The sequence below is a fragment of the Rhinatrema bivittatum genome, chromosome 1 (genome assembly GCF_901001135.1).
Source record: "Rhinatrema bivittatum chromosome 1, aRhiBiv1.1, whole genome shotgun sequence".
Lineage (NCBI taxonomy): Eukaryota > Metazoa > Chordata > Amphibia > Gymnophiona > Rhinatrematidae > Rhinatrema > Rhinatrema bivittatum.
Genome location: NC_042615.1, coordinates 747,403,816 through 747,429,986, shown reverse-complemented (window position 1 = coordinate 747,429,986; position 26,171 = coordinate 747,403,816). Strand labels below are relative to the sequence as shown.

At 40.5% G+C, this 26,171-nt stretch overlaps 1 protein-coding gene across 1 annotated transcript in view; it reads right to left on the bottom strand.

Annotated features, from left to right (window-relative positions):
• RICTOR (RPTOR independent companion of MTOR complex 2) overlaps positions 1-26,171 on the bottom strand; it is a 663,554-nt gene that overhangs the window by 246,786 nt on the left and 390,597 nt on the right. The window contains 2 exon segments of the mRNA XM_029578377.1: positions 8,640-8,727; positions 8,966-9,075. Coding sequence (XP_029434237.1) covers positions 8,640-8,727; positions 8,966-9,075 — 198 coding nt within the window.

Below are 26,171 nucleotides of genomic sequence, written 5' to 3'. Positions count from 1 at the left end.
TGCATATCAGTAACAGGGTTGTCTGTAGACAGCAGGAAGAATTAGCCAGAATGTATGGGTGACATCTTCCTATAATGCCAATGTGGGTCCAGTTCTCAGAGTTCAGTAAAGATTTCATAGAGTAGGAGTTCCTTGCGGAAGTGCATTGTCTTATGAGCTCCTTGTTATGTTTGTGTGAACCCAATGATAGAAAGACAGCCTTACCTGAGCCAAGCCAAGGTCAGATGCCGGCAAGGAGGGTAATGACGCCAATCCAGTCCAGGACAAGGGCAGGCAGCAGGAATCCGGGTCGTAGGCAGGCAGCAAGCAAGAGAAGTCCAAAGTCCAGTCCGGGTCAAAGGCAGGCAAGAGGAATCCAAGGCAGTCCGGGTTATAGGCAGGCAGCAAGCAAGAGAAATCCAAAGTCCAGTCCGGGTCAAAGGCAAGCAGCAGGCAAGAGAAATCCAAAGTCCAGTCCGGGTCATGACAAAGGCAAATCCAACAGAGACAACACCAGCACAAGCAAGGCTGTAGTAGAGGCAAAGTTTGTATCTAGAGGCCGGGTTTAAATAGCCCCGGTTTCCCGCGCTACCATGGGGACCATCAGGAGGTGTGCTGACGTGCCGAGGGGGGCGGAGCCAAAGTGCCACGTGGGTCGGCTGATGTCGCTGCTGCTTTGCACTGCTCCAGTGTTTTGCAGGGTAAGCCCGATTTGCAGTGGTAACACCCCTACAGTCTCTTCCAGAGCTTAATCTTAAGCGAGGTAGTCAACTCTCCAGGGAGGCATAAGAACAAAGAAATTGCCATGCTGGGTCAGACCAAGGGTCCATCAAGCCCAGCATCCTGTTTCCAACAGAGGCCAAAACCAGGCCACAAGAATCTGGCAATTACCCAAACACTAAGAAGATCCCATGCTACTGATGCAATTAATAGCAATGGCTATTCCCTAAGTAAAATTGATTAATAGCCATTAATGGACTTCTCCTCCAAGAACTTATCCAAACCTTTTTTGAACCTAGCTACACTAACTGCACTAACCACATACTCTGGCAACAAATTCCAGAGCTTTATTGTGCATTGAGTGAAAAAGAATTTTCTCCGATTAGTCTTAAATGTGCTACTTGCTAACTTCATGGAATGCCCCCTAGTCCTTCTATTATTCGAAAATGAAAATAACCGAGTCACATCTACTCGTTCAAGACCTCTCATGATCTTAAAGACCTCTATCATATCCCCCCTCAGCCTTCTCTTCTCCAAGCTGAACAGCCCTAATCTCTTCAGCCTTTCCTCATAGGGAAGCTGTTCCATCCCCTTTATCATTTTGGTTGCCCTTCTCTGTACTTTCTCCATCGCAACTATATCTTTTTTGAGATGCGGCGACCAGAATTGTACACAGTATTCAAGGTGTGGTCTCACCATGGAGCGATATAGAGGCATTATGACATTTTCCGTTCTATTAACCATTCCCTTCCTAATAATTCCTAACATTCTATTTGCTTTTTTGACTGCTGCAGCACACTGAGCTGACGATTTTAAAGTATTATCCACTATGATGCCTAGATCTTTTTCCTGGGTGGTAGCTCCTAATATGGACCTAACATCGTGTAACTACAGCAACGGTTATTTTTCCCTATATGCAACACCTTGCACTTGTTCACATTAAATTTCATCTGCCATTTGGATGCCCAATCTTCAAGTCTTGCAAGGTCCTCCTGCAATGTATCACAGTCTGCTTGTGATTTAACTACTCTGAATAATTTTGTATCATCTGCAAATTTGATAACCTCACTCGTCGTATTCCTTTCCAGATCATTTATATATATATATTGAAAAGCACCGGTCCAAGTACAGATCCCTGAGGCACTCCACTGTTTACCCTTTTCCACTGAGAAAATTGACCATTTAATCCTATTCTCTGTTTCCTGTCTTTTAACCAGCTTGTAATCCACGAAAGGACATCGCCTCCTATCCCATGACTTTTAGTGGGTATTAAGTATGGTAAATTAATCATGCTACCTATGGAGAACTCTGTTTACATATGAGCAAACTTGTTTCTTTCTGTCAACAAGTAGGCATGAATTAGCCAAAACTCATGGGGAGGGCTGTAAAGTGGAGTAACTACTTAAAGGCAGCCTGGCCCCACCATGTTGACATTGGACTATTGGGAGAATAGGCCACAAAGATATGATAGCAACATGTAAATACCTCTCAGGTATCACTGCATAGGAGGCAGATATACCTCAGAATAGAGACTTGGCTCATGGGATGAGGTATCAGACCAGGGGTCATGGGATGAGGGTGAAATAGGGTACACTGAGGAGTAATCTAAGGAAGTATTTACTGAAAGGGTAATGGGTACATGAAACAGCCTCACAGTGGAGGTGGTGGAAGAGAAGACAGTATTTGAATTCAAGAATGCATGGGACAAGCATGCATGGGGATCTCTGAGTGAGTAGTAGGGACTGTACAGCTAAGCAGATCTACGGATGAGCCGACAAGATGGGCCAAATGGTCTTTTTCTGCTGTTGAGTTTTTGCATTTCAAACTGCTTGTCCAAAATTACTGTCTCTTTAGGACATGATGTCCATACAGTAGTGAGAAGTGAAGGTGTGAACAGCTGACCAAGTAGTAGCTTTGCAAATGTCTTCAAAAGAAGTGGCCATAAGATGAATATCTGAAGTCTCCATGGCTCTCATTTGATGAGCTTTGACAGAGACTAATCTGTAAACTTGCCAGCATATAACAGTGTGCTACATGGGCTAGTAGCCAATTGGACAGTGAGTTCATTTGCCAACTGACACTTCCTATTTACTGGGATCAAAGGACACAAACAGTTGAGAAGCTTGTAAATGAGATCAAATTCTCATTAGGTAATAAGCCATGGCTCTCTTACAGTCCAAGGAGTACAGAGCCTGTTCGCTTCTTGACGCATGTGGTCTTGAAAAGAATGCAAGTAACACAAAAGCTTGATTAATCTGAAAAGCAGATATCACTATCAGAAGGAACTTGAAGTTTAATGGCCACATTGAGATCAGATATGATCACCCCCAGATCTCGTTCTTATTTTGCACACAGAAGAATTTTGCCACTATACAGTACCACTCTTTTGGGTTTTTGCAGGCCAAACGTACGACTCTGCATTTTTCATAATTAAACCTGAGCTGATCATCCTTCATGCTTTATATTTATTCCGGCCTTTATCTTCTTTCTAGCTTGTTGCAAGCTTCCAAGTTCTATTTCCCTGTTGATTGTAACTTTGACTTATTCCTACCTATTGTTATCCATCGTTTACTTAAATTGTTTCTCCAGTTATATCCTTGTTAAATGTAAACCGATTCGATATGGTTATTTACTATGAAGGTCGGTATAAAAAACTGTTAAATAAATAAATAAATAAATGCTTTGCTAAATCCCTCCTCATGGTTTCCACACCTTCCTGAGGTATCCTGTTACAGATTGTGGCATCATCTGCAAAAAGATAAATCTCTCTTGATAGTCCTTCTGCAATATCGCCTACAAAATATTGAAAAGTACTGCATTTCTTAGGACCTCCATTTTCCAGGTGCAGTACTGCTGTGCTCTAGGGGACATCCAACCACAGCTGTAACAGTTGAAGGAGTCATGGCCCAGGTCCTGGCAGCAGTAGCAAATGAAACACATATCCGTGATGAAGATCAGATGCTCATAGATGCAAGCCTTAAAACTGCTGACTGCAAGCTTCTTGAGTTTTCCCATATGCCTTTTTTTTTTTTTTTTTTAGAATTTTGAAGTTCCATTTGAGGGGCTGCTGAAGCAGCAGCAAGGAAGCAGATAAGGTCATGAAAGCCAAAAATTTTGAGACAAGGGCTGCAGAGTGGATGTCCTGATCTACAGAGGAATGCTGCTTCAATCCAGCCCTGACACGATTCCTTTCCCTAGCCAGCCCCGGGTGTCTTGACATCATCCTTCTGGGTCACCAGAAGGAGCCTTCTTTGGGCCCGCAGCGATGCACAACCGCTGCTGGTGCATTGCCGAAGCTGGGTGCATGGCTTTGCTGAGTTGCTGAGATTCTATACATTCTGCCACTGCTCTTTTTGAAGATCTCCATAAATAAGTCCCCCCCTCTCTCTCTGGTAATTTCTTTGTTCTGCTCACATTTTGTTTGGTTGTATGGGGAAGAAGAGAAAGGGGACTGTTCATTTCCCCCTCCAAACTCTGCAGTTCCCTCTTCTATGTCCCAACCAACCATCGATGGGTTTATGTGGCCTTTGAGTTCCAGTACACCATCAGGGCTGTCTCAGCTTGGCATGGGGGCCCTTGCCGCTTCTTTGGGGGAATTTCACTTCCCTCAGCCATGATTTCCGCTCACCACCTAGTTTGGATTCTGTGCTTTCATCAGGTTCTCAGGAGATCCCAATTTAGCCTACAAGTGCTTTGAAGGTTTCTCCTGTGGTGGGGGAACCTGTTTTGATGGCTCCTCAGGTTTTGGCTGGTGTCACCAATGATGTTTTGGTGACACCAACCTTTGGTATTATGCTATCTTCTAACCTTCCTGAGAGACCAGCTCAGATTACCATGGAGACACACTGGACTGCTATTAAGGAACTGGAATAGTCTCTTGGGTCAAAATTAGAAAATGTAACTGCAGCTGCTGATCAAATTCAAACTCAGGTCCTGGGACACGATACAGCTATAAAGGGAAATTTAGAACATATTTCTGATTTGGAGAAACAATGTGTCTCATTGGGTAAATGAGACACATTGTTCCTCTCATGAGACACATTGCTCCTCTCTCTAACAGATAACATTCTAAGAGGCTTTGATAGCGGTAAACACTATATTCTAATAATGCTCGACCTATCGGCAGCCTTCAACACAGTTAACCACAAAATACTACTAAATACACTAGAAGAAATCGGACTACAAGGCAAAACATTAAACTGGTTCAGCTCATATCTAATAAACAGGTTTTTCCAAGTTCAGATCAATAACACATTATCAGAAAAAATCAATCTCAAAACAGGGGTTCCGCAGGGATCAGCCCTGTTTGCGACCCTTTTTAACATATACATGCTGCCATTATGCCACTTACCGTATTTTTCGCTCCATAAGACGCACCTGACCATAAGATGCACCTAGGATTCAGAGGGGGAAAATAAAAAAAAAAAAAAATTGTGCTAAACCGGCTCTGCGTCTGGGCGTCTTATGGAGCAAATTAGGGGAGTGCATAGCTTTTTTTTTTTCTCCCCATTTTGTTTTCGGGTCTGGGGAGGGCCATTTCGGTCCACTCCCCAGATCAGAAAACTTTTCTTTCTCTGGGAACCCCTCCCCCCAAAAAAACCCCCCCCATCCCAACCCTTTAAATTAACAACCCCCACAAGACCTGCCGACTTAATTTACTGCAACCCCCCACCCTCCTGACCCCCCCCCCAAGACCTGCCAAACGTCCCTGGTGGTCCAGCGGGGGTCCGGGAACGATCTCCTGGGCGTGGGCCGTCGGCTGCCAGTAATCAAAATGGCGCCGACGGCCCTTTGCCCTCACTATGTCACTGGGACCGACCGCTGCTATTGGTCGGTCTCAGTGACATAGTGAGGGCAAAGGGCCGTTGGCGCCATTTTGTTTACTGGCAGCTGACGGCCGAAGCCCAGGAGATCGTTCCCGGACCCCCGCTGGACCACCAGGGACGTTTGGCAGGTCTTGGGGGGGTCAGGAGGGTGGGGGGTTGCAGTAAATTAAGTCGGCAGGTCTTGGGGGGGTCAGGAGGGTGGGGGGTTGCAGTAAATTAAGTCGGCAGGTCTTGGGGGAGTCAGCAGGGGGGGGGGTTTGTTAGATTTTTGTTTTTTTTTTTTTATATTCACTCCATAAGACGCACATACATTTTCCCCCCACTTTTGGCGGAAAAAAAGTGCGTCTTATGGAGCGAAAAATACGGTACTCAATAGAGAGATCACATATAAATTAATGTGTAACCGTTTATTGAAGTCACAACAAACTTCCCTACTTAAACACAATAAAAGCTAAACTAGCACATTCACTCCATCCTCACATACATTCCATCATATAAAAACATGTATATGCACAAACAATGTTTCACATAAATTTTCACTTAAATACATGAATATGTTTACAAACAATGTCAAATGTCTGAATTCCTACTAAATTTTAGTTAAAAGATGTTTACAAATTCCTAAATACTTTATTCTTATCCTCCTTGTCCCTACATGCTGTGCTTCTCAATTTCTAAAAAGAATTTATACAAGCACATTTAAAAAAACCATTTAAATCCAAAACCTTACCTTTCTTTTCAGCACTCCCTACTAGCACGGACGCCACCCAAGCGTGATACTCACACGTAATCCAACGCAACGTCGTACGTCAGGCAACAGATGTCATCTTGAAACCCACAAAACTTTATATATGCTCACCAATCATTGCATACAACCCCGTAATCATACCATAGTTAAAGCGCACTCTAAAGTTCAATCAAAAAAATGCGTGCCATTCTATAGGGCCATTAAGGCCAAATGGAATCATAGTCCACCAATTGTAAATAAACCGCTGCTCCACCTTTCTAAGCACCAGATAAATCTCCCCCAAATCTTAATTTTAACTGTTTAACTACAACAAAACAAATGTCATTGAGTGAATGATTAAACCTTACCCAATGATCTACCAGGGGGGCATGCTCCCGGCGTGATTTAATGCGGCTGCGGTGCTCAATGATTCTCAATCGAATTGAGCGTGCTGTTTGACCCACATAAATTAAATTACACGGGCACACTATGGCATACACAACACCACTTGAATTACACGTAAATTTACCAGGAATTTTGTACCGATGTTTCAAATGAGGATGTTGGAAGTATTGGCAATTCATAACCAATGAACACACCGAACATGATCCACATGCAACTTGACCAAAATCCTGATCATCATCTCTCGGGTCATTCTTATTACCCAACTGTTCACGTAGAGATTGGCGCCTTTTAACTGCAAAAATGGGGTTCTCCTTAAAGCATGGATTTGAGGCCATGATATGCCAATGTTTCAAAATAACTTTCTTGACATCAGTCAGCTTTGTAGAGTAAGGAATAGAGCAAATCGGGCGACTAGGTCTCTCCTTAATATTTGTTAATAAAAGGTTATCTCTATTTGAATAGAGTGCACGTTTATACGCCCTCTTGACTGTACCCCTACTATACCCCCTAGCTATAAATCTTTCAGATAATTGCTGAGCCTGAACTTTAAATTCCATAATGGAACTGCATAGCCGTCTGTATCGTAAAAATTGTCCCGTTGGAATATTATCTTTGAGTGTCTTAGGATGAAAACTCCCATAGTGTAACAAAGTATTCCGATCAGTTATTTTCCTATGCACACTAGTAACCACTCTATATTCATGAATGGACACCTTCATATCCAAAAATACCGTCAATTGTTTGTTACAAACTACAGTAAATACCAGATTCGAATCACTGGAATTCAACAACCTCAAAAAACTATGCAAATCATCAGCATTTCCTTTCCAAATAAAGAATAAGTCATCTATAAATCGACGCCAATGTATAATATTCTGAAACAAGGGGGAACTATAAATAAACCTCTCCTCAAAATATGCCACATACAGACAGGCAACACTCGGGGCCATTGGGGACCCCATCGGAATACCTTTAGTCTGTAAAAAATATTCAGTTTTATAACTGAAAATATTCATTGTAAGTGCCATCTCTACAATCGAAAGCAAAAAATTCAATCTTTTTGTTGAGATATCCATTTTAACCAATTCCTCCTTCACGATATCCAAAGCTGCCTGTTTGTGACTTAAATTGTGAAAATGTATGAAAATAAAAAGTTAAACATTTTTTTGAGAGAACGGAGACATAGCTTGTACAGTTGTTCAAAGAAAGACTAAGGGGTTCATTAAGGCAGTGTGTGCACGCAGAAATTCCCACACATGCTCAGTAAAGTACTGCGCTCTGAGAGCTGGATCAGTGTCTGTACCATCTGATTTCATTGACTAGGCATTATAGCTAATTCATGCTTGCTTGTCATCTGAGAAAATAACACCAGTTTAATCAGTGCCCCATTCCAAGTCAATGGTATGTAACTTTCAGACTTCAAAGTTTACCAAAATTCGACACATCACTTCAAATAAACACCCTTAAAATCAGAGAAAGTGACAAAGTTCATAAAACATTGAATATGTTGCCATTATTCCCCAGTTTCAAGGATTCTTAATATCAAGGTCCAGAAATATAAATTCAATAACTCCTGCTTGGGGAAAATTCCCTAAAATAAGAGTGGGATTTAGGGTTTGAATCCTAAATTATTTTTGTGTCCATCTTTAATATTTATTCTTCAGCTCTCTGGTTATATATTTTCTTTCCATTAATTCCATATACACATTTCATCTGGCTCCACATATTTTTCTCACTGCTCTACACAACTGACATATTCTTATCCCCTACCATGAGTACCTTAAAAAAAAACAAAACCCTTTTGTTTAAATTACTACTTGTATGTCTTAGTTTTTTCCTCTTGCGATCCTGCAGTAGCTTGCAGATTTCTCTCTTTTTTACCTCACATTGAGTCTGAATACATATTCTTATGTCTAATATTTTGTCCTGCAAGGTTTTTTGGACAAAAGTATATGATATGATTGTTTCTCAAATGTTCTCACCTGTACTTCCAACAAATGACAGCCAGTTTTATGGTGCACTAGCTGGCCATAAAGGTGTACTGGCAGGTAGACATGTGGCCGCTGCAATCTGGTTTAGAAAGACAAGAAAATAGCTCAGTTTATACAGAGGAAGTCATAAGTAAATAATACTCCTTTTCACTGGGCAACGATTCATCTTATACTGTCACTCTATAATGAATACAGAGATAAAGCAACAATTAATTTGTTTCTATGATGAACTGTGGAGTGCCACACAACATTATTTACCACTGAAGTATGTCAGAGAGGCTTTTCTTCACTACTGTAATGCTTTTTTTTCTAGATACCTTTGGTTGCTCCTACGAACATAGTTATCACCGTCAATGGGTTTACGATATGTGGTAAGTGCTTCATTAAGCTGTTCTTCAATCAGTTCAACATACTTCACATTGTATTCCTAAAAAGAAAATCAAAGTACAATGCCCACACATAAGAATAATTATGCAAATGTTCAATTCATTGAGCAATACAAGAATCGTACTATGATTTTAAGCATCAGCACATACACGAAATAGATAGCTGGGCAGTGTTAACTATATGCTATTATGTGCTTTATTTTAAATACAAATGTAGTTTTGTAAATATGATTTGCTTACCACTAAAGTTAACTGGCTTTTAAAAAAATTAAGATTGCACATTTTTCATAGCATTGATTGATCTATAAAAAGCTGGGCTTTTTTCAGGGGATACTTGCCAGTACTAAGTATCAGCTCCTTTTCCATCCACATGCTTGATTTGCCCTGTGGTCTCTTAAAAACAAAAAAACCCCAAAAACATACATCCTGCACATGAGTACCAACACCTTTATTCCTCAGAAAGATTGCACTGATAAAAACTTTTTCATAGTTTCTATATAAGGCCCTGACTGAGTGCCTTACAGTAAAACATTCACATAGTATGGTGATGGTTCCGAATTACAAGATACTTGGAACGCAAAAAAACAAAAAGATTACATTATATGTCAGGAAGTTCTGGTGAAATAAATAGGTTTTAAATTTAGATCTACTAAAAGAAAGGTAAAATGCCTACACATAGTAGAGTTCCTTTTCTCCAAAATGGTTAGGATCAAGACCATTGCAGGTAATTTTTCTGGATAATGGGAATTACTCAATAATAAAAGCCTCATGTACTCAATTTATTACCATCAATGTGGCCAGTCATAATAGACACTTCCAGCTGTAGACAAAAGCCTTCATTTTCTTATATTTAATCATCAGCCAAAGTCAATTTTTTTCATTTTTTAATTTATGCGAACTTCACCTTAAACGCGTGAATACTTATCTCAAAATCGTAAATATTGCAGAAACCCCGACACAGAGCCATGTTTCGGAAACCTGCATCAGGGGGTGTACATTCTTCTAAAGAAGTTGCATTTGTGTCAAACAAACATTACCTCAAACACAGACATGTGGCGCGAAGAATGTACACCCCCTGATGCTCACTCCATTTTATAAGGCTCTTTTGCAGCTCAATTTCCTAAATATATAACATACAGGTCACTCCATTCTGCAGATAGGCAGCTCTTTAATGTTTCCTCTTTTAAAGAATGTCATCTTCAAGTTACCTGTAGCCATGCTTTTTTTTTTTTTTAATAGCAGGGTCAGTTCTATGGAACAGTTTGCCTCACAAGCTTCAGGCAATGGACTATAATTTTTTGGGGAAAAAGCTAAAAAGATATCTATTTCAAATACATTTTTCCTAATGATTTTACCAGTTTCTTACTTTTAATATGCATTTCTGAAATGTTGTTTCGCTTATTTTATTGAATTATTTCTTATTTGCACTGCATTGCTTGACTAGTTCTGTTTTATGGCTATTTTAAGTGATGGTGGAGACAAAGAAAGTAGCATAATTCAAAACAACGTGGGATAAACACAGAGGATCCTTTACTGGCCAGACGACGGAAACTACCTGGGGTGATGTGCATGGAACAGTGGTTTAACCCAAAACCGCACTGAAATGATATTGCATTTCTAAAAGGGGCATGGTGGTAACTTGCACGGAGCAGCAGTTACAGCCCTAACAACCTTGCTGGGCAAACTAGATGGGCCATTCTTTTCTTTTTCCTGCCATAATTTATTATGGTACTATGTTGTATCAAGACAGCTGGCCTCTTTGCTTTCCTTCACCCCATATGCAGATCTCTTATTGCTGCAGGCAATGGTGATGGCATAGCCTACATGTTGAGAATAATTCAGTTTTGTCTGCATTGTAGACTTTTTCTGAAGTTAGTTTATTCGCAGAAATCAGCTGAATTCAATTTTCCACATGATCTGCTATTTTCACCTGTAATTATGAGGCAATGAATACCATGGAAATCACTGGATAGCAAAGTTATTTGCAAAAGGAGGTCTCCATAGACAGCAGGATAAATCAGCTACACAAGCGGGTGATGCTATCCCAACTGTGCCAGAATGAAAAGCTCTCTCAGAGCTCAGACAAACTAAGAAGGTTTTTCTCAGCATTGGTGAGCATTCCTGTATAGCTGTTTGCTGCAAAAGTCTATTTCCTTATTCTTCAATTTTAAAGGGAAATGGGAGTGATTATGTGGCTGATTTATCCTTCTTGCTGTGGAAAACACCTTGTTCAGGTAAGTAACTTTGCTTCATATGTGGACAAGTAGGATATCATCAGCCACACAAGTAGGGACTCCCAAGCAAAGGGTTGCATTTGATTAATTTATCTGAACATTGCGGATGTGTTATGAAATCCATATTTATTGTTCATGGCTGGAGGATAAAGTTAAAGAGATTAGTTAAATACGTTTTTAATAAATGCCTGTCAAACTGCTATGCTGATGAAAGGTGTTTTCTATGCAGTAATGAGTTGTAAAAGTATGCACAAAAGATCAATTAGCAGCCTTGCAGATATCTTCTATAGAAAGAGAACAGAGATTTGCCAGGGAAGCTAGTCTGAAGCCCGCAGCCAGGTTGGTTTCCAGGTGCCATTCCCCACAGCAGGGATTCTCAATGCCATCATGAAAATGTTGAAGGTCAAACTGACCATTTATTTTCTACATTCCATGCCATTCCCTTATCCACCAGTGACTGAAGGTTGTCTCTCTGCATCTAAGGAAGGTACTTGACCACCTCCTGAGTAAAGAGCTGCTAAGAAGCTGTGCAGGCATTTAAACATAGCTCCTTGAAACACCTTCCTCCCAGAAGTATCCAAGGTTCTGGAATCCTTCCCAAGGGGCATTGAAGAATGGGTTCTAGATCTTTTGGCTCTTGAGAACAAATTCTATCATTACAGATTGGTGCAGTAAGTTGAGTTTGAACTGTGAATATTCCTGGGTGGTGTAGTTATAGATCTGGAGATGTCTCTGAACAAAATGAATCTACAGGTCTCCCCTCCAATCCCTTTTCTCTACCAGAAAGAAGGAAGACCCCACTGGATGACCTCTCCTTTGCTGTTTTTGTGCAGAGAATGGCAATGGCCATTCCATTTCCTTTGCTGAAGGAGGATGAAATCAGAAACAAAATGCTAGTTAACATCTAGTTCATGGAACCTCCTAAGGAGACTGCAGCAGTCCCAGTGCACAAAATCCTTCAGGAAGTGCAGCTGATGTAGGAAAAACCCTTTTCTGGGCTCCTATAAATAAGAAAGTGGACATGATTTATCCTGAATTCAAAAAAGGTAGTTGTACGCCTGTGGCAATGACCCAGATGGTACTCATCTTAGAGTCAAGGCCTCAGCAAGAGGGCCTGGAACCTGAGGAGTTCCTGTAACTCGAGGAGGCTTCCTCCCACACTCGATGGGCTGGAGATCACAAATCTGTGCAGTCACCATTAACACCGATTTCCCTTGGGAAACCAGTGTTGGTACTGATGCTGAAACATGGCTGCCAGGTAACTATAAGGATTTGAGCAGTGGCTAGACATCGGTCTGCATCATCATAGAAGCTCTTGATGCTGGAGCAGTGATGCTTTGCATCACCTTATCTAGGCCCTGCTGGATCTTCTTGTCCAGTTCCTCCTCACTACTGTCAATGCCAGTACAGACTGGTAATCAAATACTCACATAAACACACAAAAGGAAGAGCTGTAAACCTCACATAAAATAGTAAACACAACAGCTCAAAAAACTTTATTAAACACAGCTCCTCAAATAATTTCACCTCAACAGCTGGAAACAGTACAGAGAAACACTATCATTAAGATAATTCTGTCTTTTAAAGTCCAATATTTTGTGAAATTTTTTTTTAACTGCAATTAAAATTTAAGTGACTTAGTCTATCTTCTTTATTTAATTATAGAAACGATCATGTCGATGAAAAGAGGATTAACTTATGCTTGGTACTTAGCTTTTCTGTAGGAGAGAAATTCAACCAGTTACCCGACGCTGACAGTGTTTTGAGAACATACTTAGCAGCTCTCTGCTTCAGGGGAACTACCATCTTCACAGTACAGATCCTTATTCCTGCAACGACAATGTAGTTAATATATTCAAGCTCTTATTGCTCATGCACTAAGTCATAAGATGTTAAACCAATCAATGTCCTCATTTTAGCCATTGGGAACTCTAGTGTTTAATTTAAAAATCCACATTTGTTTCTTAATAGTTAAATCGCTTTAACCGATCACCACCTCTAACATTTTCAAGAACAAAATCGATGACAGTCCATCTAGTTTGTTGAAAAGCATGGGTCATACTTAAAAAATGAGAAACAAGTGGTGTAGTAAATTTCTCAGTGTTTACATTACTTTTGTGTTCAATTAAACATTTCTTCACAGCACGAGTGATATGTCCAATATATATAAGGCCACAAGGATATTCAATCAAATATATAACAAACAAAGATGTACAATTTGTACTGAAATGTCTTTTAATGATGAAATTTGGCTTCGCTAAGAAAAGCTAGGTAGCAAGCATAAGTTAATACTTTTTTCATAGACATGATCATTTCTATAATTAAAGAAGAAACACCAAGCATTTAAATTTTAATTGCAATTGAAAACATTTTCACAAAAATATTGGATTTTAAAAGACAGTTCCCATGATGATAGCGTTTCCCCACAGTGTTTCTGGCTGTTGAGGTGTAATAATTTGAGGAGCTGTGTTTAATAAAGAAGAAAGTTTTGTTGAGCTGTTGTGTTTACTATTGGATGAGGGGTTTTCAGCTCTTCCTTTTCTGTGTTTGTGTGAGTAGTTGATTCACTATTTATCACATGGCTTTTGAGGAGTTAAAACAAACTTTCAGTTTTTACGCTGATTATGTAGCAGACTTCTTTTTCAACAGACCAATTCTGTAAGAGGAAATCTTGGGATGAATATCAGAAATTAAAAAAGAGACTGATTAGATCAGAATTACATTTGGCCACGATGATTGAGTATATTAAGAATCAGATGATTCCTCAGGGTTTGCGAATGACAAAAGAACCAAGGTTGTACAGTGAAGATGAGTTTGTCCAAAAGTGGATTACTATTCTCAACAAATGTTCAATGGATTTAATGGTTTTAATCAGAGATGAGATTATATCATCTATTAATGAGATTAATATTCAATTTATGGATGTCATTTGTACCTTATTTACATAATCCTTTTGAGTGTAGGCTTTCTTTCTTTCGATTATTTAACTGTTGCCAACTTAAGGTGTTTTTTTCAACACAGTGAATCTAAGGTTTATGATATGTCTGTTGTGAAAGTCACCTCTAATTGGCATCTCCCCGGACTGATGGACATTCAGATTTTTCAAGATCTTGTGTTGAAGGCCATTTCTCAAATTGAGCCCCAAAATAAGAAAATATATTTTAATTTTTCAAGTCGTGGTTGATCTGCTGCGTTGTCATTGGAGATGGATCATGACGTGGTCATTTGGTCTGCCGATAAAGGCAATGTAATTGTTTTAAGAGACAGAAGTCAATATACAGCAGATATACGGATACAGCTTGATGATAGCAAATAATATAAAAACCTGCCTTCTGATCCTACGGCCAATTTGTTTTCAAGAATTAAGTCTGTTTTGGATATAGCTGACAGTTTGGGTTTCCTTACTAAAAAAGAACATGTGTTTTTGGAAGTTAAACATCCTGTTGTTCCTGTATTATATGGTATACCAAAGATACATAAGTCCATTACAAATCCATCTTTAAGCCCTACTGTGTCAGGACGTGGTTCAGTTTTGGAACCTTTGGCAAAATTTGTTGACCAATTTTTAAAGGAAGAATCTAGTAAGTTGCCTTCCTTTATTCAAGATTCTTCTGATTTTTTGCATAAATTAAATCAATTGCAGCCTATTCCTGAGGATTGTTGGTTAGTGCAATTGGACATTGTTTCTTTATACACAAATGTTCTTCAGCAGGCAGACATGGACATTTTGCAAGCGATCACTGAGAAGAGAACATGCCCATCACGCATACCTACTGATTTTTTAATAGAATTGGGGAACATAGTATTGTTTCCTAATTATTTTACGTTTGACAGTGAATTTTATCTTCAAATTTTTGGTTTGGCAATGGGTTCTCCCTTGGCACCTAATTTGGTGGTATTATATGGTGTCCAATTTGAATCTAAGTTAATCTATTCATCTTTATGGTTTTTCAACATATTTTTTTAGCTAAGATTTATAAATGACATTTTTTGTCTGGAAATCTGCTTTTTCACATTGCAAACATTTTTTGATTGGCTTAATGTTGAAGATAAAAATGAATCTTTTAATATGACTGCTGATCAGAAGTTTGTCATTTTTGGATGTATCCTTAAGAATAATGAAAGGACGCATTGAAACTACTGAGTTCAGGCAGCCAAGTGATCATCACCTGAGAACATTAAAAGATGGTTTAGCATTCAGTTTTTTAGACTGAGATGAATATGTTCTGAATTACAAGAATTTAAACATCAGTCACAATTTTGAGACTGCACTTATTAGAACGAGGATATCCCCCCAATGTTATCAGACAAGCTTATTTGACTGCATGATTTTCTGATAGAGAATCCCTTTTAATGCATTATAAAAATGATTAAAAAAAATTCTCATGCATTGACTCCTCTAACTTGTGTTTTATCATATCTAATTGCACCAAAGATACCATTTACAGATATTGGCATGTGTTATCTATGCACCAGGTTTTAGAAGAAAAACCCAGGTTCGTCTTCTCAAGGGGGAAGAATTTGGGAGATTTGCTACTGCATTCATCTTTACCTTCAGAGTCAATCAATTTTGAGCCAAGTGGTCATTCCATTTGTGGAACATGTGAATTTTGCAGCACAGCAATAACTGTGTTATATATTTGATTGAATGTCCTTGTGGCCTTATATATTGGGCATATCACTCGTGCTGTGAAGAAATGTTTAATTGAACACAAAAGTAATGTAAACACTGAGAAATTTACTGCACCACTTGTTTCTCATTTTTTAAGTATGACCCATGCTTTTCAACAAAATAGATGGACTGTCATTGATTTTGTTCCTGAAAATGTTAGAAGAGGTGATCGGTTAAAGCGATTAGCTATTAAGAAACAAATGTGGATTTTTAAATTAAACACTAGAGTTCCCAATGGCTAAAATGAGGACATTGATTGGTTTAACATCTTATGACTTAGTGCATGAGCAATAAGTGATTGGTGGTTACAGAGCAATGACTGGTGTTAGGGCTATTGTGATCCATGATTGGTGATTGAGAAGTCTTCCAGCTTGAATATATTAACTACATTGTTGTTGCAGGAATAAGGATCTGTACTGTGAAGATGGTAGTTCCCCTGAAGCAGAGAGCTGCTAAGTATGCTCTCGAAACGTTGTCAGCGAAGGAAACCGGTTTAATTTCTCACCTACAGAAAAGCTAAGTAGCAAGCATAAGTTAATACTGTTCTCATTGACATGATCATTTCTATAATTAGATAAAGAAGAAAGACTAAGTCATTTAAAATTTTATTCCAATTGAAAAAAATATTCACAAAAATATTGGACTTTAAAAGATACAGTGCCCATGATGATAGTGTTTCTCTGCAGCGTTGCCAGCTGTTGTGGTGTAATTATTTGAGGAATTGTGTTTAATAAAGGTTTTTTTTGAGCTGTTGTGTTTACTATTGAAAGTACAGATTGGGAGGCAGGAGAGGTGGCCACATCTTTCTGGGAAGTCAGAAGTGTATCAGTGGCAGATACCTGCACCCTGGAAACTGTCATGGTTCCTGGAACTGCATAGAAGATGAGTTCTCTTCTCTGTGGGACAACTTCAGTGGGCTTCTGACTACAGGCACAATGTCCTCACTCCTGTTATTGTGCACCAATAGAGACCAATGTTGATGCTTCTTTGCCTTCTCTCTATACTTGGCATTGGAACTCTTTAATGCCAGAACCAAAAAGGCGGAACCCTTCAGCTTCATTAGATGAGAGAAGATGACGAAGGTTTGTATTCACGGTACTTCCTGAAGCCGTCCCAGTATTGATGCATCACCATTGTCCAGTGTGGCTCCCAGGTCCATCCCGAAGTGCTTTTTCATAAGCTCAAACTGGGGCCACTGGCCCTGGAGGGATCATGGTCTTGCAACAATGACAACCTCTGATGTCATTCAATGCCCCCAGTCATAGGATGCATCTGGCATGGGGATCTATGACAGACATGACACTGTCACACTGGTGGCATCATTTAAAATCTCTGGTGTGTTTATCCATGAGCGGATAAAAAAATCAATGAAATGAACTCCAATACCGTGAGTGGTTGATGTCTTTCACTGAACCAGGGTCCTGCAATGAATGATTCCTGCCTGGGTAGGACTTGAAAAATCCTTAAAAACAGGAGAGTGAAGATCTGCTACCAGTGGGCTCTACAGAAAAGAAGAGGTTGAAGGGGCCCCCATATGGATGTGTAACATAATGCTAGTCTGCACATGCCCAGTAGGGCACAAAGTTCTAGAAACTGATAAAAGTTCTGGGTTGGACTCCCATCAGATTATGTCACCCACTTGTGAAGACTGCCATTCTTGCTTGTCCTTGGAGAAAATAATAATTGAAAATCCCTATTAGAACCAACCATATCCTCTGCTCTGAGTAGGGGAGTGGAAGATCGTATTACAAAGCTAAAAAAAATATATATATCACATTCCTTTCCAAGATCAGCAGCAGCACTAAGTTGAAAGAGATGAAGCATTGTGAAGATTTTCTGTAAGATTTTCTTCTGTCTAAACAGAATAATAAAGTTCTTTTGCAAACTAGTGTATGAATAGCTTGCTCACCCTTATCAGCCATCTGGTCTAGGAAAAAACACTGGCAACACAATGGATTGGTTTAAATGAAAGGGAGAAACCACTTTTGGAAGAAATTTTGAATGTTCCTTCAAAACTACCCTGTTGGGAAAGATGACCAAAAGCAGCATATGAGACTAGTCTTCAATTTACTTACTCTTCAGGTAATTCGCAAGGACTACATTTAGATACCAAGGGATAAGGCATTCTTTTATTGGATGTTTGAGATTCGTAAAGCCTTTCAGAAATCTGTCAACTGTTGGCTGGTGAGAAAATAGGCATGCTTGTCCAGTGTTTGTGATACGTTGTTTTAGTAATAAGCTGAACTCTGACAAAGTCGGTTTTTAGACCTGAATTCAATAGTGTTAACATATTTCTGCAGGAAAGAAAATGGGACATTTAAAAGGGCCCTGACTAAAATATGCACACCAGACAGTAAATCTTCTCCATTTAAAATTGTAAGATTTTCTGGAAGAGTACTTTCTTAAGTAAGAATTTTCTTTCATAGGCATCTGCACAGGTGATACTTGCTGACTTTCAACCTCCAAGTAGTTAGATCCAAAGACTGAAGGCTGGGATGGAGGAGATTTCTATTGCACTGAGTGATTCGGGATAGGACTATCCTCAATCTTATTGATTGATGAACATCTGGGTGCAGCAGCCATGGAAACCAAATTTGTCCCACTTCTCTTCTCAGTTTCTGGATTGTAGAACATTAGTGGAGTTGACAGGGAAAGCATAAATGAGGCAGTGACTCTATGGAGTGGAGAAACCATTGGCTGCTATTCTGTTTTTTGCTGGCCTTATGGAGCAGACTGTTGGAACCTTGATTTTCAGAATATTGTAAAAATGTATTTGCAGAGCACCCCAAACTTGAAGATAGTGACTTAAATTGTCTGCAATCTGATTTTGATCTCAAGTAAGGTAAACAGCTAGAAGAAATATTCCTTGAGAATATTCCCATATCCAAATCTTTGTGGTTTCCAGGCAAATCCTTTAAGAACCTGTTTCTCCCTTTTGTTAATATAGAACATTGCTATCTGGTTGTCTGGATCAATATAATCTTGTTCTTCAGCAACGGCATGAACACTTTCAGAGTACTGAAAACTGCTCTTGGTTCTAGATGAGATTTATGAAGCAATCTCTTTCAATGACCATATTTCTTGAGCATGGAGGCCTTTCAGCTATGCTCTCCAACCATGACTGGAAGCATCTGCTGTAAGAATTTCTTGAAACTGTGGCTGGTGAAAAAAACTGACCTTTTTAAATAGGTTCGAATGGTCCAACCACCAATTCACAGAGTGAACAAGATTTACTAATATTTTAACTTTTTTTGACATTAGTTGAGGATGTTGGTTCCACTGGAACTTCAGATGTGACTGACCTTGTCTCATCCGAATTTAGGCAAAAAGGTAACATGAACTGTTGCTGCTATATGAATAGCCAAACTGGGACATATCTCTGACTTATGATGGGTGGCATTATTTTGGATAATTTATCTGCCTTTTGTTATGGTAGAAATGTTTTTCCCTTAAATGTGCCTGCTGTGGGTACTCCCCACAGTCTACTACTGGAGAAGGAGCAAAGGTGGATTTTGGGAGATTGATAAGAAAACCTAGGGATTGGAGAGTAATCATTGAACCAAAAGAACAGGCTTTTGTAAGGAATAAACTGATACAAGTCAATCATTCAGGCAGGGAAAAGTAAAAGCATTGTTCAGATTTAGGTGAGCAGGCACTTTGTAAAAACTTGAGTGCCACTAAAAGGAAGAACTTGGTATTGATAATGACTGTCTCCTATGGTGACGTGAAAAAATTTCCTGTGGGCATTGTGAATCAAGATGTATGCATAAGCATCTTTAAGATCCAAAGATGCAAGCCAACTGGTTTACTAACTGGGAAAATTGGTGCCCAGAGCATGCATTCTGAATTTCTCTTTTTTTCAGGAACTTCTTTAGATTCTTGAGGTCCAAAACAAGTTGCAGACCACCTGTCTTTTTCAGAATAAGAAAGTATCAAGAACAGAATCCAGAGTCCTTTTTCTGTAATGGGATCAGCTCTACAGTGCTGGTCATTAAGAGAGAGACTGAAGATCCTGCTGAAGGTGTAAGATCTGCTTGGTCTTCCATGAATATTTCTTTGGAGGACTGCTCAAAGGAGAACATTTGAAATTTAATCTGTAGCCCTGTTTTATAATTTTCACTGAAAGGCTGAGCAGGGTAGCATGGTAATCTATGATGGTATCCAGAGTTTTTTAAATTTTTATGTCAGATGAGATTGTCAACTGTGCATGAGGCATTTGCCAGCTTATTATGATTTCCTCGTATAGTCCTAAAGCCTGCAGCCAAGCAAGTCTCCAGACTCCAATGGTGACTGCCTACTGTGTGTTCTAGAGCAGCGGTTCTCAACCGGTGTGTTGCGACACACCAGGGTGTCGCCAAGAACACGCAGGTGTGTCACAATACTTCCCGGTCCTCCGCTGATCCAGCTGCTCCCCCTACCTAAGTGAAATAGGTCCTCCACCTGGGCTTAAAATGCTGATTGCCCGGGTGGAACGCGACAGGACAGCTTGGGTCAGCGGCACCGGCATGCTCTCTTCTTCCCGCACACACCCCCCCCCCCCCCCCCCCCGCGGCCAGGAACAGGAAGTGGTGAGCTGCAGGTGCGTGCGCGGGAAGAAGAGACCTTGCTAGTGCGCTTGGCATCGGCCCGAAGGAAAGAAGAGAGGCGCAGCCTGAAGAACGTGCAGCGCGGCTCGGAGTAAAAAAGTCCCGCGGCCGCTGGGACTCCTTTCTCCGCGAGGGCTGAAAATGAAGGAGGTTGCTGTTGCCTTTAGGTTGGGAGGAAACTGCTGCTGCCGCTAGTTTGGAGGAGATGGGGGAGGGAGTGAGTGAATGAGCAGGCATGTGTGTTTCAGATCCTGTGTGTGTGTGTGAGATAGCATGTATGTGAATATGTGAAAGAGATATGTGTGTGATTGAGAGCCTGTGTGTTAGAGCATGAATGTAAGTTTGTGATTGAAAACCTGTTTGTGTGAAAAAGTATATATGTGTGATTGAGATCCTTTGTGTGTGAGAGAGATCATATGTATGTATGATTAAGAGCCTGTGTGTATAAGTAAGAGAGAGAGCCTGTGTGACAGAGCTGATTTAGGTGAGGGAGCATGTGTGTATGTGATTGAGAGCCTGTGTGTAAATGAGAGAAAGAGATCATAGAAACATAGAAATGACGGCAGAAGAAGACCAAATGGCCCATCCAGTCTGCCCAGCAAGCTTCACACATTTTCTCTCTCATACTTATCTGTTTCTCTTAGCTCTTGGTTCTATTTCCCTTCCACCCCCACCTTTAATGTAGAGAGCAGTGATGGAGCTGCATCCAAGTGAAATATCTAGCTTGATTAGTTAGGGGTAGTAGCCGCCGCAATAAGCAAGCTACACCCATGCTTATTTGTTTTACCCAGACTATGTTATACAGCCCTTATTGGTTGTTTTTCTTCTCCCCTGCCATTGAAGCAGGGAGCTATGCTGGATATGCGTGAAGTATCAGTCTTCTCCCATGCTGTTGAAGCAGAGAGCCATGCTGGATGTGCATCGAAAGTGAAGTATCAGGCACATTTGGTTTGGGGTAGTAACCGCCGTAACAAGTCAGCTACTCCCCGCTTTGCGAGTGCGAACCCTCTTTTCTTCTCCCCTGCCGTTGAAGCAGAGAGCTCTGCTGGATGTGTGAAGTATCAGTTTTTCTTCTCCCCTGCCGTTGAATCAGAGAACTATGCTGTATATGCATTGAAAGTGAAGTATCAGGCTTATTTGATTTGGGGTAGTAACCGCCGTAACAAGCCAGCTACTCCCCTCTTTGTGAGTGTGAATCCTTTTTTCCACATTTCCTCTTGCTGTTGAAGCTTAGAGCGATGTTGGAGTCACAGTAAGCATGTGTATGTTTATTTAATAAGGGTATTGACTCCAGGCAGTAGCCATCATTCTGGCGAGTCACCCACTCTTCATTGGCAGCCTCTTGACTTTATGGATCCACAGTGTTTATCCCACGCCCCTTTGAAGTCCTTCACAGTTCTGGTCTTCACCACATCCTCCGGAAGGGCATTCCAGGCATCCACCACCCTCTCCGTGAAGAAATACTTCCTGACATTGGTTCTGAATCTTCCTCCCTGGAGCTTCAAATCGTGACCCCTGGTTCTGCTGATTTTTTTCCTATGGAAAAGGTTTGTCGTTGTCTTTTGATCATTAACACCTTTCAAGTATCTGAAAGTCTGTATCATATCACCTCTGCTCCTCCTTTCCTCCAGGGTGTACATATTTAGATTCTTCAATCTCTCCTCGTACGTCATCCGATGAAGATCCTCCACCTTCCTGGTCGCCCTTCTCTGTACCGCCTCCATCTTGTCTTTGTTTTTTTGAAGATACGGTCTCCAGAACTGAATACAGTACTCCAGGTGAGGCCTCACCAAGGACCTGTACAAGGGAATAATCACTTCCCTTTTCTTACTCGATATTCCTCTCTCTATGCAGCCCAGCATTCTTCTGGCTTTAGCTATCGCCTTGTCGCATTGTTTCGCCGACTTCAGATCATTAGACACCATCACCCCAAGGTCCCTCTCCTGCTCCGTGCACATCAGCCTTTCCCCCCCATCAAATACATGTGTGCCTGTGTGTTACTGAGAGCTGGTTTAGGTGAGGGAGCATGTGAGTATGTGATTGATAGCATGTGTGTATATGAGAGAAAGAGAGAGAGCATGTTTGTAAGCATATGAATGAGAGTCTGTGTGAGAGAAAAAGACAGCATGTATGAGTGTGATTGAAAGCCTGTGTGTGTAAGCCTGAAAAGATAGACAGCATGTATGTAAATGTGTAATTAAGAGCCTATATAAAGAGAGAGAAAAGGCATGTGTATATGTGAGCGATTGAGAGTCAGTGTGAGAGAGAGAGGAGAAAGCTGCAAGCAAACCATACCTCCTGCTAATTCAAAACAATCTCAGGGCACCTGAGATATGCAGAGCAAACATTTTTTTGTATCATTATTTTTCATTACTGGGTCTTTGTGTCTGCTATTTTTAAATATTTTATTGGTATCTAGAAATTTTTGGTATGAGTTTTTAATTACTGGATATTCCATTCATCGGCTATTTTAAAATAATCTGTTCTTTTTGTTAGTATGGTTTTTACTGCTATTGCTTTTATATTTCTTGATTTGTTTTATAAGGACTGGTGATGTTTCTTTTCTTCCTTTATTACACTGCATACAGATACTCTGGCTTGTTGCGGTTTCCAATTCAGTTTTTGTCTGCATGCTTCTAGTTATGCGTTTTGGTCTCTTTATTCTTTGTTAGGTGAGGGTCAGCACATGTTATTCAGATGAGGTTTTCTGATGGCGTGTAGTTTCTGTGTAGGGCTCTTTAACAGCCTGACTTGGTCCATTTTCCTAATAGGAGATGTATTGGTATTTTAAGGCCTGGTGTAATATTTTCAGTGTTGCTTTTGCTTAGGTAAGGTGGTTACTGTTTTAGTGCTGGAAATTGGTGCTGTTTTGGTGTGGGCTGTTTACTATTTATGCAATTTCTGTTCACACAGAATACGTATCTTTCCCTTGTGTCATTCTTAACAATAAAAATAATACTAGGCCTTTATTTCTTATTTCCGACGTGAATTGTAATGAGCAGTGTGTCACACATGTGAGCATGGTCTGCCAGATGTGTCACAATGGGAAAAAGGTTGAGAACCACTGTTCTAGAGGAAGGGTCATAAGAATCAAAGACAAATATAATAAGATGCTTGCCACATTCCTTAGTTTCTTGAATTATTAATAGGAATCATTCCATCTTATTAACAGATATGGCTTCTGCTAAAGCTTAAGGGGCGGATTTTCAGAGCCCTGCTCGCCTAAATCCGCCCAAATCCGGGCGGATTTAGGCGAGCAGGGCCCTGCGCGCCGGTGAGCCTATTTTACATAGGCCTACCGGCGCGCGCAGAGCCCCGGGACTCACGTAAGTCCCGGGTTTTTCGGAGGGGGGGCGTGTCGGGGCGGGACCGAGCGCAGCGGCGTTTTCGGGGCGTGTCGGCAGTGTTTTGGGGGTGGGTACGGGGCGTGGCTACGGCCCGGGGTGGTCCTTACCTTTGTCAGGGGATTTACGCCTCCCTCTGGGAGGCGTAAATCCCCCGACAAAGGTAAGGGGGGGCTTAGACAGGGCCGGGTTAGGTAGGGGAAGGTGAGGGGAGGGCAAAAGGAAGTTCCCTCCTTGGCCGCTCCGATTTCGGAGCGGCCTCGGAGGGAATGGGGGTAGGCTGCGCGGCTCGGCGCGCGCCGGCTATACAAAATCAATAGCCTTGCACGCGCCGATCCAGGTTTTTAGCAGATACGCGCGGCTCCGCGCGTATCTACTAAAATCCAGCTTACTTTTGCTTGCGCCTGATGCGCAAGCAAAAGTAGGCCAATTCGCGCTATTTGAAAATCTACCCCTAAGTTTGCAGTGAAGAATGCATATGTTAACCATATGGTGACAGGCTTTCCAAGAATTAAGCTTAGCTGACTGGAAAATCTTCTCTGCTATATTATCTAACATCCTTGCATCCTCAGTTGGAAAAGTACTGGAAAGTGTCTTTAAACGCTTTGCTTTTTTTAATGATGACTCCACTACTACTAATATTTGATGTTTAATTTCTTTGCTATGAGAAAGGTAGTCTGCTACATTCTGGTTTGAAGTTGTTGTAAAAGTAAAGTAACCGGAACTGCTATTACCTGCTTGGTTGTCTCAATGTATTTATGGAGCCCAAATCCACTCTTTCAAGGATCTGCTTCTTGTTAAAGATTAAAGGGTATTTCACTTGCTCTTTTCTGAACAAAAGCTGCTGGGTAGCTGTCTTCAAGATGTGATGTGCTCTTAGGATACTGAGATGATAAATCTGATAAAAGATCTGTTGCTAGGTCATCATTCAAGAGATAGGAGAATGAAGCAGAGTAAAATTCTGAACCCTCTTGAGAAACTGCCCAGACATTATAATCAAAGGGTCTTCTGGCAGTGATCTATCCTTGGAAGCCACCGATTCATAGACTGAGAACAGCTCTGTGTCTGAACCATCTCATCTTTTGCCTGATAAGGAGAAATAATGGATTGAGTGCTTAATCTGGATGCCATCACATCCAAAATGGGAGACTTACTTCTACTTGAGGAGTCGTCAGCAATTTTGGCAAATTTGCAAAATAGTTCTTTGCAAATTCCAACCGCATTTTATCTTCTGTTGGTGGGGGAAGAATTGTTGAACGGTCATCTGATTTTGTTAATAGAACTGGCATGGATACTGGAACTTTATGAATTATCAATTAAATATCATGCTTATATTTCATCTGTATCAAAGGTCTTGTTCTGGAACCAAGACAATTTTGGCACCAACAGGTCTGCCATTGTTTTGTCTACCCCAAACAGAGATTTTGCTGATGGCATCATATTTTGTGCTGACCTGTTTCATCCTTTTAGCATCAAAGCTTTGTGATGTTATGGCACCAATGTACTTCTGCACCAAAGATTGTAATGAACTCCCTCTTTAATAGAGAGGAATGGCGTCTGTTCCAAAAGTTAATCAATTCATAGTGCTAAACATGAGTGGACTCTGCCTTTGATAGTTCATCTTTAAAAGGTTTCTTCTTGCTTCCTGAGGCAAATAGAAAGGAGATTCCAGGAAATCCATCAGGGCAAGATTTCTGTATTTTATGACCCTTGGAGACAAACAAGTATAGGCCACGATATAAGGTATATGATTCAAAAAGCCTAAACACCACACACAGCAATTGTGATAGTCTGTAAGAAAAATCACAGAGGGGACATTGTGAAAAGAAGGAAGGCTAAGTGGAACTCAATTTTCACACATAAACAAAAATAAAAATTAAGGAAATATTTTTTTTCTAACATTCACAAAAGTAAAGAAGAATTTAGGAGAAAAAAAAAAAAAGAAAGAAAACTAAGATAAAAAGACCCTGAGTGGTTTTGAAGCAGAGCAGAAAAATAGTCAGTTCATATGAATGGATGAAAAAAGACTGAGTAGATTTGGATGGTGCCCATGCATGCTCAGAAAAACCCTCTTGGTTTTCTTAGTTCTCAAAAAGCTTTTCTATCCCGGTGCCATTGAAATGACATCACCCATTTGTGTGGCTGATATCTTTCTTGTCCACGAAGAACAGTCACTTTCAATCTTCTTCCTGTATGAAAAACCTTGGCTTTCTCAAAGAATACTGGGCCTTTACACAGGCACATTGCAATGCTGGCATAACCACTCATACAATATGCTCTCCAAATCAGTATTCTGATGCT